This window comes from Lathyrus oleraceus, chromosome 2 (genome assembly GCF_024323335.1).
Source record: "Lathyrus oleraceus cultivar Zhongwan6 chromosome 2, CAAS_Psat_ZW6_1.0, whole genome shotgun sequence".
Lineage (NCBI taxonomy): Eukaryota > Viridiplantae > Streptophyta > Magnoliopsida > Fabales > Fabaceae > Lathyrus > Lathyrus oleraceus.
Window position 1 is genome coordinate 63,709,831 of NC_066580.1, and position 16,173 is coordinate 63,726,003.

The window sequence follows — 16,173 nt, forward strand, 5'->3', positions numbered from 1 at the left end:
TTGTTGTTGTTAAGATTTAATGTTTAGCGATTCTATTGATTTTGTTGTTGTTGTTGTTATTGTTGTTGTGGTTGTAGTTATTGTTCTTATTCTTATTCTTGTTCTTGTTCTTGTTCTTGTTCTTGTTCTTGTTCTTGTTCTTGTTTTTGTTCTTGTTATTCTTATTCTCTTTGTTGGTATTATTGTTGTTGTTGTTATTGTTGTTGTTGTTATTGTTGTTGTTCTTATTATTGTTGTTGTTCTTATTATTGTTGTTGTTGTTTTGTTAGAAATGTTTAATATTATATATTGTGATGGAAGTCCTAAATGTAGTTAGCCAAAGCATGTTTCAAAAATGAAAAATCGGGTTGGCTGACTTTTCACCACGGTTGAAACTTCCAACCGTGGTAAAAAGTGGGTTGACTATATTTCACCACAGTTGGAATTTCTAACCGTAGTGAAATGTAGCGCGATATCTAGTTTTTCACCATGGACCTAAACCCTTGGTGAAAAGTAGTGCACTTACTACCACACCATTCATTACCACGGACCACCATCTATGGTGGAATCCTCTCCAAACTGTGGTTATATATACTCTTGTAGTATTTTGTATAATTTTCATTGATGAAGACATTAGATATAACAACATTGATATAAGATCTCTAATTTTTGTTCTAATCTTGAACTCTAGCTGACAAACTTGTACTGACCAAACTAAGATATTGTGGAACCTTATTTTTCAGGTGATATGATTTTAACAAGGACAACAACTTTTGGTGATGACAATTAATGTCTAATGATGGCAATTGGTCTTGAATGACAAGTCAAGTATAAGTGGTTAAGCGGTTGAAGATGCAAACCAAAATATTTGGGTATGTTAGACTTGAATATTCGATGATAGAAATCAAATGGACTTTAACTCAAGCCTCATCCCAAGTAAACTCAAGCAAGTATGCATAAGAAATAAGGCTTCTGACAAAGTGTTAAAGTCCCTACCTCATTTAGTCTGAGTGAAAACTTTGTAATGCATAAGGGTGTTTTTGTAAGAGTGCATGGCTAAATCACGCACTCACAAAAATACTTTTTAAACTAATTTTTTTCAAGAAAATATTTTCAAAAATGTCTTGAAGTTACATTAGACAAGTTAGGAGCTGTCAGAAAAGCTTTTGGCATATTTTTGTCTTTGCCAATTGATTGGCACTTCGGGCGAATCGATTGGGTTAGTTTAAAAATGTGCCTTAATCCATTATGACAAATCCTTAATGACTGGTAAGAGCTATATATGTTTCTTTTCCTTTTTTTAACTTAGTAATCGATTATTTTGAAAAGAACCAATCGATTGGTCCATGTTTCCAATCGATTGAAAAGTCATAAAATGTATTTAAAACTATTTCCTTTTTGAGCCAACCTATAGCCTAATAATAGAGGCCCATTACCTGATTTCAAAACAACCATGATCTTGTTTTATTTCACACTTCTCACTCTTTATCTCTAAACTTCTTGGTTGTTTACTTTCTCTCACTAAGAATTTATCCTAAGTCTTTTTCGAGAAAGTCCATTTGCAAGTAAGGATTATGTAATTCTTGAAGGGTAGATTTGTAAGTTCACCAAGGGAGTTTATTTTATAGCTTAGTTGAACACTATATGCTATTAGATAATGTTTGTTTAAGTTTTAAGCTAAACCCGTAAAAAACGCTGGTTTTAGGATTATGTGATCACACCCTTATTTAGGTTCGAAGACTTAGCCTGTGCTAAAAGCCTTCATAGGTTCTTGGTCATCTAGTGGTAAAACCAAATGAAGTTTAAAGCTTATCCCAATATTAAAAGCTTGATTAGATTCAAGATTATCCAGATATTAAAATCTCACAGGTTAATTGTTAGCCTGGTATAAAACCAAGGTTTAAGGTTTGTGAGTTCAACTCGGTGTTAAAAGCTCCCAAAGTTAGTTTGTAAGCTTGAAGACTATCCATTCCAAGATTATCATGGAAAGGAGTCTAACCGCTCCGATCCACCAATTGGAAGTAATACTCACCGTTTCACTTCAAAGTTTGATGTTCGGTTAGAACTTAGCCTAAAACTTCATTTTTACTTGTATAAGATGGGTCATGAGTATAACCTACTAAAAGCTCTCAAGTTTATTGGATACTCTCTAGATCAATTTTTGGGGAGAGGAGTTTGTCTTTTTCTCTTTTGACCAAACCACTATAATTTTCGGTGTCTTCTATTTTCCCTTAAACTCTTAAATTTCTGCACTTTACGTTCTGCTGTTATTTTCCGCTACTTAATATTGAAACATCTTTCAAAATGTTTTTAAACTCTTACTTTAATTCCAAAAAAAAAAAAATCAAAACCAAGTTTTTCTGAGTCTCCCAATCCCCCCCCCCCCTTTATTATGTGCGAAGTCATATGTCCAACAAGTGGTATCAGAGTCTAACTCATACTTAAGGATTAATTGTCTCTACTTCCAACATGAGTTTCTTTCTAAACACACCATAAATTTGAACAAAAATAGATTTGATATTTGGCAAGCTAGGTTTAGATTTTTCATTCAAAACATCAACCATGAATTATGGGAAACTATGATGAATGGTCTGTTTATCCCTAATCACCAAGTAAATGGAAAATTAGTAGATAAACCCAACTCCTTTTGGACCAAAGAGGAAAATAGAAAGTCTGAGATAGATTTTAAAACTAAGAGCTTTATAACAATGTCTCTAGATCATAGTAAATTTTACTATGTTCATCCATTTAATACAGCCAAGGAAATATGGGATACTCTTGAGATAGTGAATGGGGTCTCTCTAAGTGTCGAACAAGAGAAGATGAGCACACGAGGCGGAGAAAATGAAGATACCACTTTTAGTTGTTTTTCAAAGTTTAGAAATATTAGAGAAATTATATTGGAACATTCTTCACTAACCAATTTATAAGATTTAAGAATTAGAAATTTAATCGAACCCTTAAATCAAAAGATGGGAACCTTCATGAATTTCAGGAAAAATCTAGAAAGATTGAGATTGTTGAGAAATCGGACGAACTAGTTCAATTAATCAAATATGAAGAAGTAAAAATTGAAGAATCATCAACTTCATCATACTCCTATCATACAACTCTGGTAGAATCCTTTGAATGAACATACTCAGTAGTTGAACAATCTTCATAAAAATATACATAAAATGGAGGAACCTCTTGTTTAAGAAACACTGAAAAAGAAGAAGTTTCTTCAGTATTCGAACATCGAAGAGGAGAAGAAACATCAACCTCGAGGAGAAATATAAAATAATCTTCTTCCAATGAAGAAGATGAGATTTTTTTAAAGGCATCCTACGAGGAAGATATTATTAAGGTAACTAAACCATCTTACGAATAATTATTTAGAATGAGTGTTCAGTTAGTTAAATAAAATGATAAACTTAGGAAACACAAATTAGGTCTGAAGGAATCGTTAAAATCTCTTGAAGAAGTTAATAAATCTTTCAAGATAGAAATAACTAAAATTATAAGCTCAAGAGAAACTTGTGAGACTTGTGTCTCCTTGAAAAAAGAAGTAAATTATTTGCATGAAACCCTAGGTAAGTTCTCCCAAGAGAAATAAAAGTTTGAGTTGATCCTATCAAGTCAAAAATATTCCATAACCAAGAATGGACTAGGATTTAAAAAATATAGAAAACCTAGTAAAGGTATAAATCACAAGAAAAAAGATCGTACAGTTTATAAGTGCACACAATGTAAAAGATTTGTCCATTTAAATATTTTTTGTTTTGATAATTGAAAAAATCTAAAGGTAACTTAGATCTTCTAGAACTAATTCACCTGGGCCCAAAAAGATATGGGCACCAAATGTGAAACCTTAATGTTTTGCAGGTATGCTTTGTGGCTCGAAGCTTTAAGAAAATTATCAATTGAGCTATACAAAGGAAGAGTATACTGCTAGGTATACAATTTTTATAAAGTCTATGATCCAAGAATGAATGAAGATGGAAAATATCAATCACAATGATCAAAGTAAGTGTTCTTGAGAATATCTCAAGATGTATGTTCCTTAGTGATCAGTTGAGTGAATATGTCTACAACAGCTAATTTTTCTTGTTGTTTTTACCAACTCACACAACCAACGATGTTTTGAGAAGGACGCGACATTATATGCTTGGTGTTTCTCTTTAAGGAAAGTGTTTATCAATAATTCTTTATAAAATAGGCATACATTGTTTTAAGGGTAAATTAATCGAACAACTCTGATTAATCATTAAAATGTGGAATTTAATATTTACTCATCTCAATAAAACTATTTTTTAACCCACGGTATGAGTTTTTCAAGTGTTTTTAGAAAAGGGGTGAAAACAAGCTTAATAGGTGTGCAAAAAAGTAACTAAATTTAGCATAAGACCCAAAAATGCATCAAGGAGGTTGAGCAACAAAAGCTCAACCGATTGACAATGTGGCAATCGATTGGAGAAGCTTGGCGCGCCTAGTTTTAGATAAAATCCAAGAAAAACGTATCCTCTAAGCAAACCAAATCTCAGCATTGATGACAAACATACAAAATCTTGAGACATTTGATTCACCAATCGATTGGAGGCATTAGCCAATTGATTGACACTTCTATTTTTGAAAGATCTTGCTTTGATTTTCAATCAACATAATCTCCATTGGTTGAGTTATTTTTCCATAAGTATCATCATGGCCTTCTCAAGATAAAAACCTAGAGAAACACCAATAAGGAATATTTTCAATGCAGGATTAATAAATCGCAAGAAAGAAGAGAAGATGGAGATTCTATCAAAGAAGGTAATTCAGCCTTGGTACATGGAGTCAAGCCTATTGAAAAGTCATAAGCCTTATGGACAAATTTTCCAAGCCTCTCTCAAAGACTTCTTTACCTGAATACTGGATAGGTCATTCCCAAACCTAGTAAGAGAGTTCTACCTAAACTTGAGACTTGTAGGAACCTCTTTGAAAAAACTTGTAAGGGGAGTGAAGATTGATCTTCATAAAGACAACTTTGGGAGAATCTTTAAGACTAACTGCTCCAATATTCTCGTGGAAAAGAGACTATCTGCTTCAATCCTCCGTTTAGAAGCATGATTCACCGCCTCACTCCATAGTTTGATGTTTGGTTGGAAGTTAGCCTTAAAATTCATTTTCCTTGTATATGGAGGTTCATGAGTATAACCTGCTAAAAGGTCTCAAGTTTATTGGATACTCCCAAGTCAATTCTTGGGGAGAAGAGTAAGTTTTTTTTCTCTTTTGACCAAACCTCTATAATTTTTGGTGTCTTCTCATTTCCCTTAAACTCTTTAATTTTCGCACTTTACATTATAATTTATTTTTTTCCGCTGCTTAATATTAAAACATCTTTAAAAAAATTTAAACTCTAATTTTAATTTCAATTTTTTTTCAAAACCATGTTTTTCTGAACCACAAAATTCACACCCCTCATCCCCCTCTTATGCAACCAATTCCAAAGTCGTTGAGCAAAAGAACACAAGAATAAAATATGTAAAGTTGATTCTATGCTAGTACTACAAATATCACTTTTAAAATAATAGCACAATCTCTAGAGAACATGTTGTCATCAATAAATAACTTATTATGAATTAGTCTTCCAATAGTGATAAACTTAAACGGTGGAATATATTTGTGCCATACTATTTTTTTGTCTAAGAAAGCATTTGACCAAAAGGCCTTTGAAATTTATAAGTTTATTTAAAATTGAGAGAGTCATTCACATTATGAATTCAAAAAAGTTTGTCAGAAAGTTTAACCTTAGGAATAGTTATCTTGCATAGCAAGTTATGTGTATTAGGAATGATGCCCATAACAAAAGCGAGAATGTGTTATTGATCTTTGAGCGTGAAATCTATCACCTTAACATTGAGGACCAGACTAGATTCAGTAGAAACAGTATGTTTTAACTAATTATCAAACCAAGCATTAATAGAACTCTCATCACCAACCGACCATGTGGAGTTATCTTTCACATTTGAAAATTTTCTTTTAATTCCTCCTCAAATAGAGGAGTGAATATGGTATTGAATAAAACATGTTATATTAATGACTATAGGTCTAAGAAATCAAGTCCAATGATTTTAAGAACTAAGAAACTCTCGGCATTGCTTAACCATTTATGCTTCATTGATGTCTCTAAGGGACCTAATGCCAAATCTCCTTCAAGAGTAGGAGTAAAACCTCATATTAAGCCACAATGACAATTTTCTTGATATTAATATCATAAGCACGTATGAAATTTCTTATTCATTTGTCAATGATATTGAGGATGCCAATGTGCCAAAGATGGTTAAGATAAAAGATTAAATCAGGATATGTTGGATGACACTCTTGAGTAATTCAACTCTTCTGGCAAGAGAAAGAATATAAGTCTTCTAATTACTCAATTTAAATTAGATCGTGTTAGCAATAGGGTGAAAATAGTTGACTTTAGGTGTGCCCTTAAAAATGGGAACCCCGAGATAATTAAAAAGGAAAAGGCCAATGTTGAATCTAAGAATCTCATCAAGTCTCTTTGACCCATTATAATTGATCAATCCTCTAAAGAAAGTGGATTTAGTTGAATTGATAAACGTATTTGTGATCGCACCATACTTGGTGAACAAGTAAATGAGATTTCGTACGTTACTGATAGTAATCTTGCAAAAGATCATGACATCATTTACATATAAGACATGTAAAGGAACCTGATGACTAACTCTAGTACTACTAATTAAAGTTTAACTTGTCATCATTGACCAATTTTAGAATGCGTGTATTTAACACATCTTTAATGAATCACCTGTCTAACACGTCTTTTATATAACATTTAAACGTGTATTGTCATAATTTTTGGACGGACCTAACTTAAATCGTTAAGAAGATCAATGGATATGTCATATATATCTCTCATCCAGATCAATAAATTAATTATCCTTTATCTTATTTATCTTAATTATGCTAAAAGTCATATACATAATTAATATTGCCCCGTATTTAATCATATAAAAAATTTAAAATATATTGATTTAACATTTTAAAATTTTGTTTATCTTTAAGTTAAAAATTATGTTCGTTAAGGCATTTCAATTGATAGAAATGCATAATCATAGAGTACAAGTGTGAGAATTCAAACTCGCGATATCTCATTTACTGTGAATTAGTGTCAATAAACCCTTGATAAAAAAAATGAAAAATACTATCACATGCGAAGGAAAATCATGAAACCCTAAAATTAGTTATCTTATCCAAACACTCCTCTTGTGTTAATTATTCGTCGTTATAATCACATGAACCACTTTTGACTTTTCTTTACCTAACCAGAATCTTAACTTTTGCGTCCATAAAACAAACAAGTACACGTCTCAAAATATATCAAAAGCCTAGCTATACTCAATCACTATATATAACCACATAGAGCATTTGAGTAAATCCAACTAAATCAACTTGCATTATTGCATATATCAATCTATGGCTTATTGCAAATCCATTGATGTGTTTTCATGGATTCAAAACCTTCCACCAATATCAGAATGGAAAACAAGTTCTATAACCTTGAGCTTATGTTCTTTAACAAACTCATCTCAACCATCACTTAACCTCACCATATCAAAAAACAACCAATCTCAAAAACTCTCTTTTGCTATTGTGGCGGATTTCAACATCCCTATTTTTCTTTGGACCTCAAAACCATTCAAACCTAGCACTAAAATAGCACATGAAGAAACCATTTCAAATCTCCTTATTAATTGCATACAAGACATCCTTCATTATGGCTCAAAAAACAAAAATAATAGTACTACTCTCTTCATTAAATTTCCGAAACTCGAAACTATTTCGAACTTTGGTGATATTTTCAACCTTGCTTTCTTAACTCTATTTTTCTTAGTTTGTATTTATGAAGCTCCTTCGGATCTTCGTTATGGATGTCTTAATTCTTTAAAGGAACAACTATCATGTTGTGGATCAAGAAAATCATCTAAGATGTTGATGAAACTCTTAGGTTCCAACTTAGAAGAAAAGTGGATGCGTTCTATTAACCTTGCTATTACAAATTGGATTGTGGAGTTACAAGAAGTAGCTACAATAAATCATAGAATGCTTAGAACACCATGTCCTTTATTTTCTTACGCATTTTCAGCATTTGGGTTGTGGAAAGTTCAATTGTATTGTCCTCTAATAACTATGGATGTTGTTAGTGCAAATAATCATGCAGCTGATGAGAGACTTCAATTCTCTCTCAAATATCAACAACTTGAAGGTGTTCTTCAATTCAATCACAAAGTCTTTGTCAAAGAGAAGTGGGTTGAAATCATGGTGAACATTGACAATATAAGGTAATATTATTTATGCTTCAATATGAAAAATGGTCCCACAAATATCAAAGGAGGTTTGATTTTAGAGTTTCATAACTTTTTGTTTTGTTTTAAATCTTTTAAAGGATATCACTTTTAAATTTATTCTTTTATTTTAATCATTATAAATTTATTTATATATTAAAGTTTGAATATAGAATATTTAACTTTAATTAAATATCTTAAGTAAAATTAAAATAATTAATTATTTAGGAGGTATGGAAAGAAATAGTGTTGATAATTAATTAATTTTTTTAAAACTTTACTTAATATATTTAATTAAAATTTATTCATTTTTTATCTATAATTTTTCTCCCATTTAAACTAATTTTTATTTTCTCTGCACTCCTCCTAAATACTGAGTATTAATTTTAATATATATTATCAAATACACTCCTCCTACACACCTAGTATTAATTTTAATATAAATAATTAATTTTTTTATTGATGTTAGATTAATCTAATGGTTGAGATGTAATAATATTAGATTGATAATTTAATTTTTTTATAGATATTTAGAAAAATGAAATCTCTATTTTTTATGATAAAAATCTTCAAAAGCAATTTTATTATTGTTTTGTTATAGTATTTTTTTTTATTATATGATGAATTAATTCAATATATAATTTTTGTGGCTATATAGATGTGATGTTTTCAAACTAGTAGATGAGACTCTTATGAGAGAAAGAGGAGCTGGTGCATCTGAAAAATACTTTCCATCAAGAATATCATTACAACTTACACCAACTCTTCAACATCAAGTCTTAAGTGTATCCGTAGGAAAATCCTCAGAAAATCCAATAAAGGAAATAGGCATTGAAAAAACCCTAGAAGCTTCATTTCAACCAACAAATCCATACATAGGACTCAACGTATCAGCTGGAGAATCATCAACAATGAGTTTAAAGCCATGGAAATTCGAAGAATCGGTATACGGTTATAGTGCGAATTTGAATTGGTTTCTTCATGATAGTATGGATGGAAAAGAAGTGTTTTCATCAAAGCCTTCAAAATTTGATATGATTAATCCAAAGTCATGGTTTAGGGATAGGTATTCAAGTGCTTATCGTCCTTTTACTAGAGAAGGTGGTGTTATTTTTGCTGGTGATGAATATGGAGAAAGTGTGTGTTGGAAAGTTGATAAAAATGCTAGAGGGAAGATTATGGAATGGGAAATTAGGGGTTGGATTTGGGTAACTTATTTGCCTAATAAGTATAGAACTTTTTATCATGAAACTAGGAGGTTGGAGTTTAGGGAAATTGTTCATCTTAATATTCCTTAGCTTAGGAATAAAGCAGAATATAAATATTCCTTGCATTGTCAAGAAGAAACAAAAAAGAGAGTTTCTCTAGTTGGTCAATATAAAAAATAATATGTGTATTAGTATTGTTTTACAATAAATTTTAGTGCAAGTAATATTATTGTAAAAAATTAATTTGGCATTATATCAATCAATTCATAAGAAATTGTTTTTTATCCACTAGCATGCACATGTTGATTCTCCTCTCACGCTTATCTTCTTTTCTTTTCAATCTCTCACAAAAATATTTTTTCCTTTAACACTACTTTCATTCATTTTCCCTAATTACTATTGAAAAGGTCACTCTCTATCTATTTATCTATTTAAATGAAACTCTTAGGTTCATAATACATGATTTTCATTTTCAACCTTTAAATGATACAAATGAATTTGAAATCATATTTGTGTAGAAAGTGTGAATTTGAGACTATAGTTTCTTTGCTAGGAAATAAAATGGATAAAGTATGAGCAATTTTTTCATTCAAGTTTACCTTAAATTATAAAAATGAATTCTAGTGTAAGAAAAATCATGTTCGCGTTGAAGGGGCGAACTTGAGACTAAAGTTGTTTTGTTAGGAAAAATAATACTTGTGCGGCTTACTAATTGTTATGGTAATGGTAATATGACAACACACGCTCAGAGAACTATTACACTACCTCTATAAGACTACTTTAATTAAACTTATCTATTCTATATGAAAAATGTATAAATAGTACAATCTAACTATAATCTAGGGTACAATTAGGAGCACATGCATTTCTTAGCAAACTAGGTGACTCGTCTTAACAGAACTGAATGACTCACTATTAAAGGAATAGTCTAGATTCATCTTCATTTCTTGGTATTCTTCTTTCATTTGGGTGTCATAAAATCATTAAGGTACTTCGGCCTTGTTGTATTTCCCTTGTGTTGTTGTGTTTCTCTTGGCCCTCGTTTGAAGCCATATACCATTTGTTTCTTCAACTTGATCCAATGTTTCATTTTGGTTTCCTCCTCATCTTCATAACCCCCTATCCCATCGAAATTCACCTTGTCCTCAACGTGGAAGTCAAGGTATGTCTGCAGAATATTTCGGTATGGCTCCCAGGTGGCATTCTCAAGAAATAGTCCGATCCATTGAATGAGGAGCATTTTTCCTTGCTCTGTTCACCTACTTTCCAATCCAAGATAGTGAGGGGTTTAGTCGTAAGTTGATTTCCTACTGCAATGCGGGAAAGGTATGCTGAATTTCCATCATTGTTGAAGCTTGGTGTTAGTTGAGATACATGAAAAATCGGGTGGATCTTACTTTAGGGTAGGAGTTTAAGTTGAAAAGGCATATCTTCAATTGCCTTAGTAATTTGATAAGGCCCATAATATTGTTTCAATAGCTTGTGTACATGCCAACCAACTATAGAATTTTTCCGATAGGGTCTCAATTTGACAAACACTAAGTCCCCTACCTTGGACTTGTGTGGAATTCTCTTTCTGCCAGCCACATCCTTCATCATACTCTGAGCTAGGCATGGCAATGGGGCGGGGCGGGGACGGTTTTTACTTCCCCCAAACCCAAACTCAAATCCTCAAACAATCTTTGTTCTCCGCCCCAAACCCAAACGGGGATTGAGAATTAAAACCCAAACCCGTCCCAAACGGGTTTGGGTTAGGTTCGAGTATCCCCGCCCCGCCACCATCCATTTAGTAAAATCAACTTTTTTTAATAAAAATATATATTTTTTCCAAAACCAAATTACATTACAAATAATATAATAAAATAACCTAAAAACATTTCATACATACATTTCAAATATTTTAAATAATTAATACAAATCAAAATATCAAAACATTGACCACATATTTAATATTCCAAATTATCAAAACTAAGTAATAATGTACATAATAAAACAAACGGAGCAGGTTCGGGGGCGGGGGCGGGTCCGGGGTTGGTACTAGTGTCCCAATTATCCGACTCATCCCCATATTTTTTAATCGGGGAAAACCCAAACTCAGTAAAAGTGAATTTTCCCCGTCAACTTCGGGACAGGTTCGGGTGGGTACCCGCGGGTATGGATTATGTTTCCATGCCTACTCTGAGCTTTCTACAACATACTCTTCAAAATTTGCAAGATATTGGTACGATCTAGAAGTGTGCTATCCACAACTTGTAGTGCAGAAGTACATGTTACGTAATCTAGGAGTGGTGGGGGAGGTCTATCGTACACCACCTGAAATGGTGAAAACCCAGTGGAGGTATGAGTTGTTGTGTTGTAGTACTATTCTACCCAAAGTAGGACATGTTCATATTGTTTAGGTTATCCATGCACAAAGCAGCGTAGGTATTATTGGAGGATTTTATTGAAATTTTCTCATTTGCCCATCACTCTGAGGGTGATAAGCGATGGACATTCTCAGTTTTGTGCCACTCGGTCGGAAGAATTGTTGCCAAAATTGGCTCAAGAAAACGGGGTCCCTATTAGTCAGCATGTTCCTTGGCATCCCGTGAAATTTGGCCACCATTTTAGAGAATAAATCGGCCATGTTGGCCGTAGTGAAATTGGTAGGTAATATCCCAAAGTGCGTCATTTTCGATAATCTGTCAACCACAACCAAAATCATAGTGTTCATTTGGAAAGAAGGGATCCCTGTGATGATGTTGAGAGATATGTCCTCCCACAACTTATCTAGTACAGGAAGTGGTTGTAACAACCCATAGGAAAGATGATTTGTTAGTTTGGTATGTTGGTATACAGTACAACTCTTAACAAAGTGAATTACATCTTTTCGCATACCATGCCAAAATAGATTTTCACTAAGATGACCAAAGGTTCTATGGATTCCATAATGACCCCCGATCAATGAAGAGTGGAATTTCCCCAACAGGACATGCTTTAAAGGAGAGGTGCTTGGAATGAACAATTTCCCTATGAAGAAAATTAGGCCATTTAGGGCTTGAAAGCTTTTGTGTGCCTCTGGACTTGACTGTATTACGCTTATGAGTTTTTGGAAATTGTCATCCTTAATCAATTGTTCCTTGAATTTCTAAAGGAGCTCATAGTGAGAAACAGATAATGCCAAACATTGGACTCGTGAAAGTGTGTCTGCCACTCTGTTTTGGGCTTCAGGTTTGTACACTATTTAATAATAGTAACATATTAGTTTTGTTAAGTAAAACTATTGTTCTGGTATTTGAATCACTTGAGTCGTGAGTTCCCTCAAGCTTCTTTGGTCAGTATGGAGAGTGAAGGTGTTCCCCAATAGGTAGGTACGCCATTTATTGTTTGTTAAAGTAATAACACATAACTCCATGACATAGGTAGAGGTATTTAACATCTTGGGGAAGAATTATTTGCTGAAGTAGAAAATGGGATAATTGTTTTGTATGAGAATGACTCCCTTACCAAGTCACGACGTGTCTGTTTCTATAATAAAATGTCTTGTAAAATTTGGCTGAGCCAACACCGGTGCTTCAAACATAGAAGCCTTCAAAGAATCGAAAGAGGATTCAGCTTCTTTTGTCCACTCAAATGAATCCTTTTTTAGAAGCGTAGTGATGACGGGATATCAGTGCACGTCATTTAGCAAGAAGAATCGATGAATTCTGACACGAATTGAGCAAGTTAGCAAGAAAAATCAATGAATTCTAACAAGAATTGAGCAAGTTATAATCATTTAAAAGAAAAAAGCTGGAAAAAGCGCTTTTGGGTGAAGAAAATGACTTAGTGAGAAAATTGGTGAAAAAAGGAACAAAAACATATTGAAGCCCCTAGATTTTATGCACCCATAATGCACCCACGTTTCCTCTAACGCACCCACGCTGAAAAGAAACACGCCCACGTTGAATTATTAAAGGTGTAATACGCTCACGTTTAAAGGCAACGCGCCTGCGCTGCAGCTTTTCGCTAACACGTTTTCTGACAGTTTTAAAAGGGAAAAGAGGAAAAATAGAAGGTTTGATTACCAAGACCTGAAAGTGACATTTAAGATAAACTTCTGAGCTTTTGGAGGCCATTGAAGCCATTGGAGAGCTTTTTCTTCAGTGATTTTTTATGCTCTTCGAATCTAAACTATTGGTATTGATTAATTTTAGCATAAGTAGCTAGATTCATCTAGGTTAGGTCAAGTTTGATGATGAACCTATTTTTACTTAATTGGGACATATGACCGAATGATATTAATGTTATTGTTCTGACTTATTGTTAATATTCAATTATTGATTGTGTGCATTGCTTTTTGACTGTTACGACATTCGAATCAATCTTGATAAACTATGACTACTAACCCTAGGGCTATCTATCTGAACTACTTTAGGACAAACTCTATCCATTGCTTCTAACCAAGTATTTAACAACCAAATTATCTACAGTTTCATCCCACAGTAGAGCACAACCAAAAAGAATTGATTGTTGATGATGATAACTCCAGTGAATGGAATAAAAGGCATTTTATATCTATTTGTTAAGTATGTTAGATCAAAGGTTACTACTTCACCAAAAATACTTGTAAGCCATTCTAGACCTTGAATCAACCCAAAAATAATTTTCTAATTGTCATTCTATATCCATTTGAAATGTGTCATACCCCTAAATTTACCATACATCTTAAATGATTTCCACAATCCTAATGCGTTGGCATACATTCATCATCCCATCATCTCATATGCATTTACACTCATATAAGAAAGCATAAACTCAAAGCATGGTGTTCATATCTGATAACCACCAAGATCTCTTGACCATGTTGGGGTGGGCCCAATCAACCCTAAACCATAATTTCCATCTTCAAGCATTCTTTGACCTTAGGGGACTACACAAGTTACTCCACTCACCTCTAAGACCCCATTTGGTTGGTGAGGCTTTATTGGAAGCTTTGCTTGTTCATCTGGTCATCCATGGACCTCAACCCTAGTACATTGGTCCTTTGTGACTTATACAAGTCGTCATTTGAATTTGTGCCTTGGTGTTGCTCTTGAGGAACCCTAATATCCAACCATTGACTATGCATCAACCTTGTGAAACTACTTCAAGACACCTCATGCACCCAAACCCTAGTTTGTTTGACCTTGGCCTTTGAGGAACCTCTTAGTCCAAGAAACCCTAATTGTTCCCCTTTTACTTCTATGTTTTTCCTTTCCACTTGACCACCTCATCATCCATTAGCCCATTTACATCCAATTCAAGCTAATTTCAATCATCATCCACCAAACATACATCCACTTCATCCATAATACAAGTGAGAGTTTGGTTTTGGACTTTGAACTTTAAAGTCACATGGGTTCATCCATAAACATAGCTCATGATCATCTCACAAAGCATCAAAACTTGGTTTCTATCAATATTTTATCATTTGATCTTCAAACAGTCATCATTGTGCCTTGGAATTCAAGAAAACATCAAAATTGCAATTTAAGGCATGTTGGTTGGTCAAGTTTTGGCAACTTTGGCCTATCATTTTGTCCAAACTCCAATTGGTATTTTTGGAATCGATCACTTCTAACGATAAGTGAGCAAATGATATTTTTCCCATTTTGTCACTTTTTAATCGATCCATGATTCAATTTGTGTCCAAAATGGGATAATCTCATTTGGTCGTAACCCAAATTTTGCGTGGGATAGAGAATTTTGATGAATTGGGTTTAAACCATATAAATTAATGATGAAATTATTATAATATAATTTTTAATCAATGTTTAATAATTTCACGAATGTCGATGTAGTTATATCGATACTGTAAACTTTTTCTCATAAAGTTCAGAAAACTGTATTTTTCTCAAAATATTAAATAAGTCTTTTTTTTTGCCATATGACTTATTTTTCCCCGAACCAGACATACTTAGAGTATGGAGTCTTTTTTATTTTAAAAAAGAAAAAATTAGTCCTTCACACGTTAAATATTTATTTATTATATAATTTTTATATTTTAAAAATTATATTTTAATATCTCTAACAAACAAAACAAAAAACTAATATCATGTATATTAAGTATATATGGTACCGACGCAGGTTTCATGATGGTGGTATTTCTATTTCTCTTAATTTTTCATGTGATCATATTGGAAGTATGATATTTAATTTTTCATGCAAATAAAATTTTATCAAGTAAGTTATTTGATTAGTATCTTTAATGAAATTTTACCACTTCTTTAATTTTAGACGTATAATATTATCTCAAATAAATTATATTTGAAAAGTGATATACATCATAAATATGATTATTATGTTAATTTTTATTTATAAAATTGTATCTATTAAAAAACTCAAATATTTTAAAAAATAATATTTATAAGTTATACTTTTCCCCCCACATTAAAGTGATTCTAAATTCGCCACTGGCGGCGACGAAGGACCGACGGCGATAGATTAGGTGACGGTGGCGCTGCAGCGGTGGCCAAGGGCATTTTTATAATTTTTTTGCTTTTGCCATTTCTGAGTTCGGAGACCATCCAGTTGACTTTTTTTAAGTTGAAGTTGAGTTAAAATAGCCTTAAAATAATTCAATATATCTTTTATAAAATATTATTAAAATATTAGTATATTTAACTCACTTTTAGAAATTTTATTAATTAAATAATTTT

The 16,173-nt window shown here is 32.6% G+C and overlaps 1 protein-coding gene across 1 annotated transcript; it reads left to right on the plus strand.

Moving 5' to 3' along the window:
- The first annotated feature begins 7,365 nt into the window (after window positions 1-7,365).
- Window positions 7,366-9,798, plus strand: LOC127118105 (uncharacterized). Its single transcript, XM_051048249.1, has 2 exons — window positions 7,366-8,303; window positions 8,965-9,798. Exons 1-2 carry the CDS (start codon window positions 7,438-7,440, stop codon window positions 9,602-9,604), a joined length of 1,506 nt encoding a protein of 501 aa, XP_050904206.1. The 5' UTR covers window positions 7,366-7,437; the 3' UTR covers window positions 9,605-9,798.
- The last annotated feature ends 6,375 nt before the right edge of the window (window positions 9,799-16,173 follow it).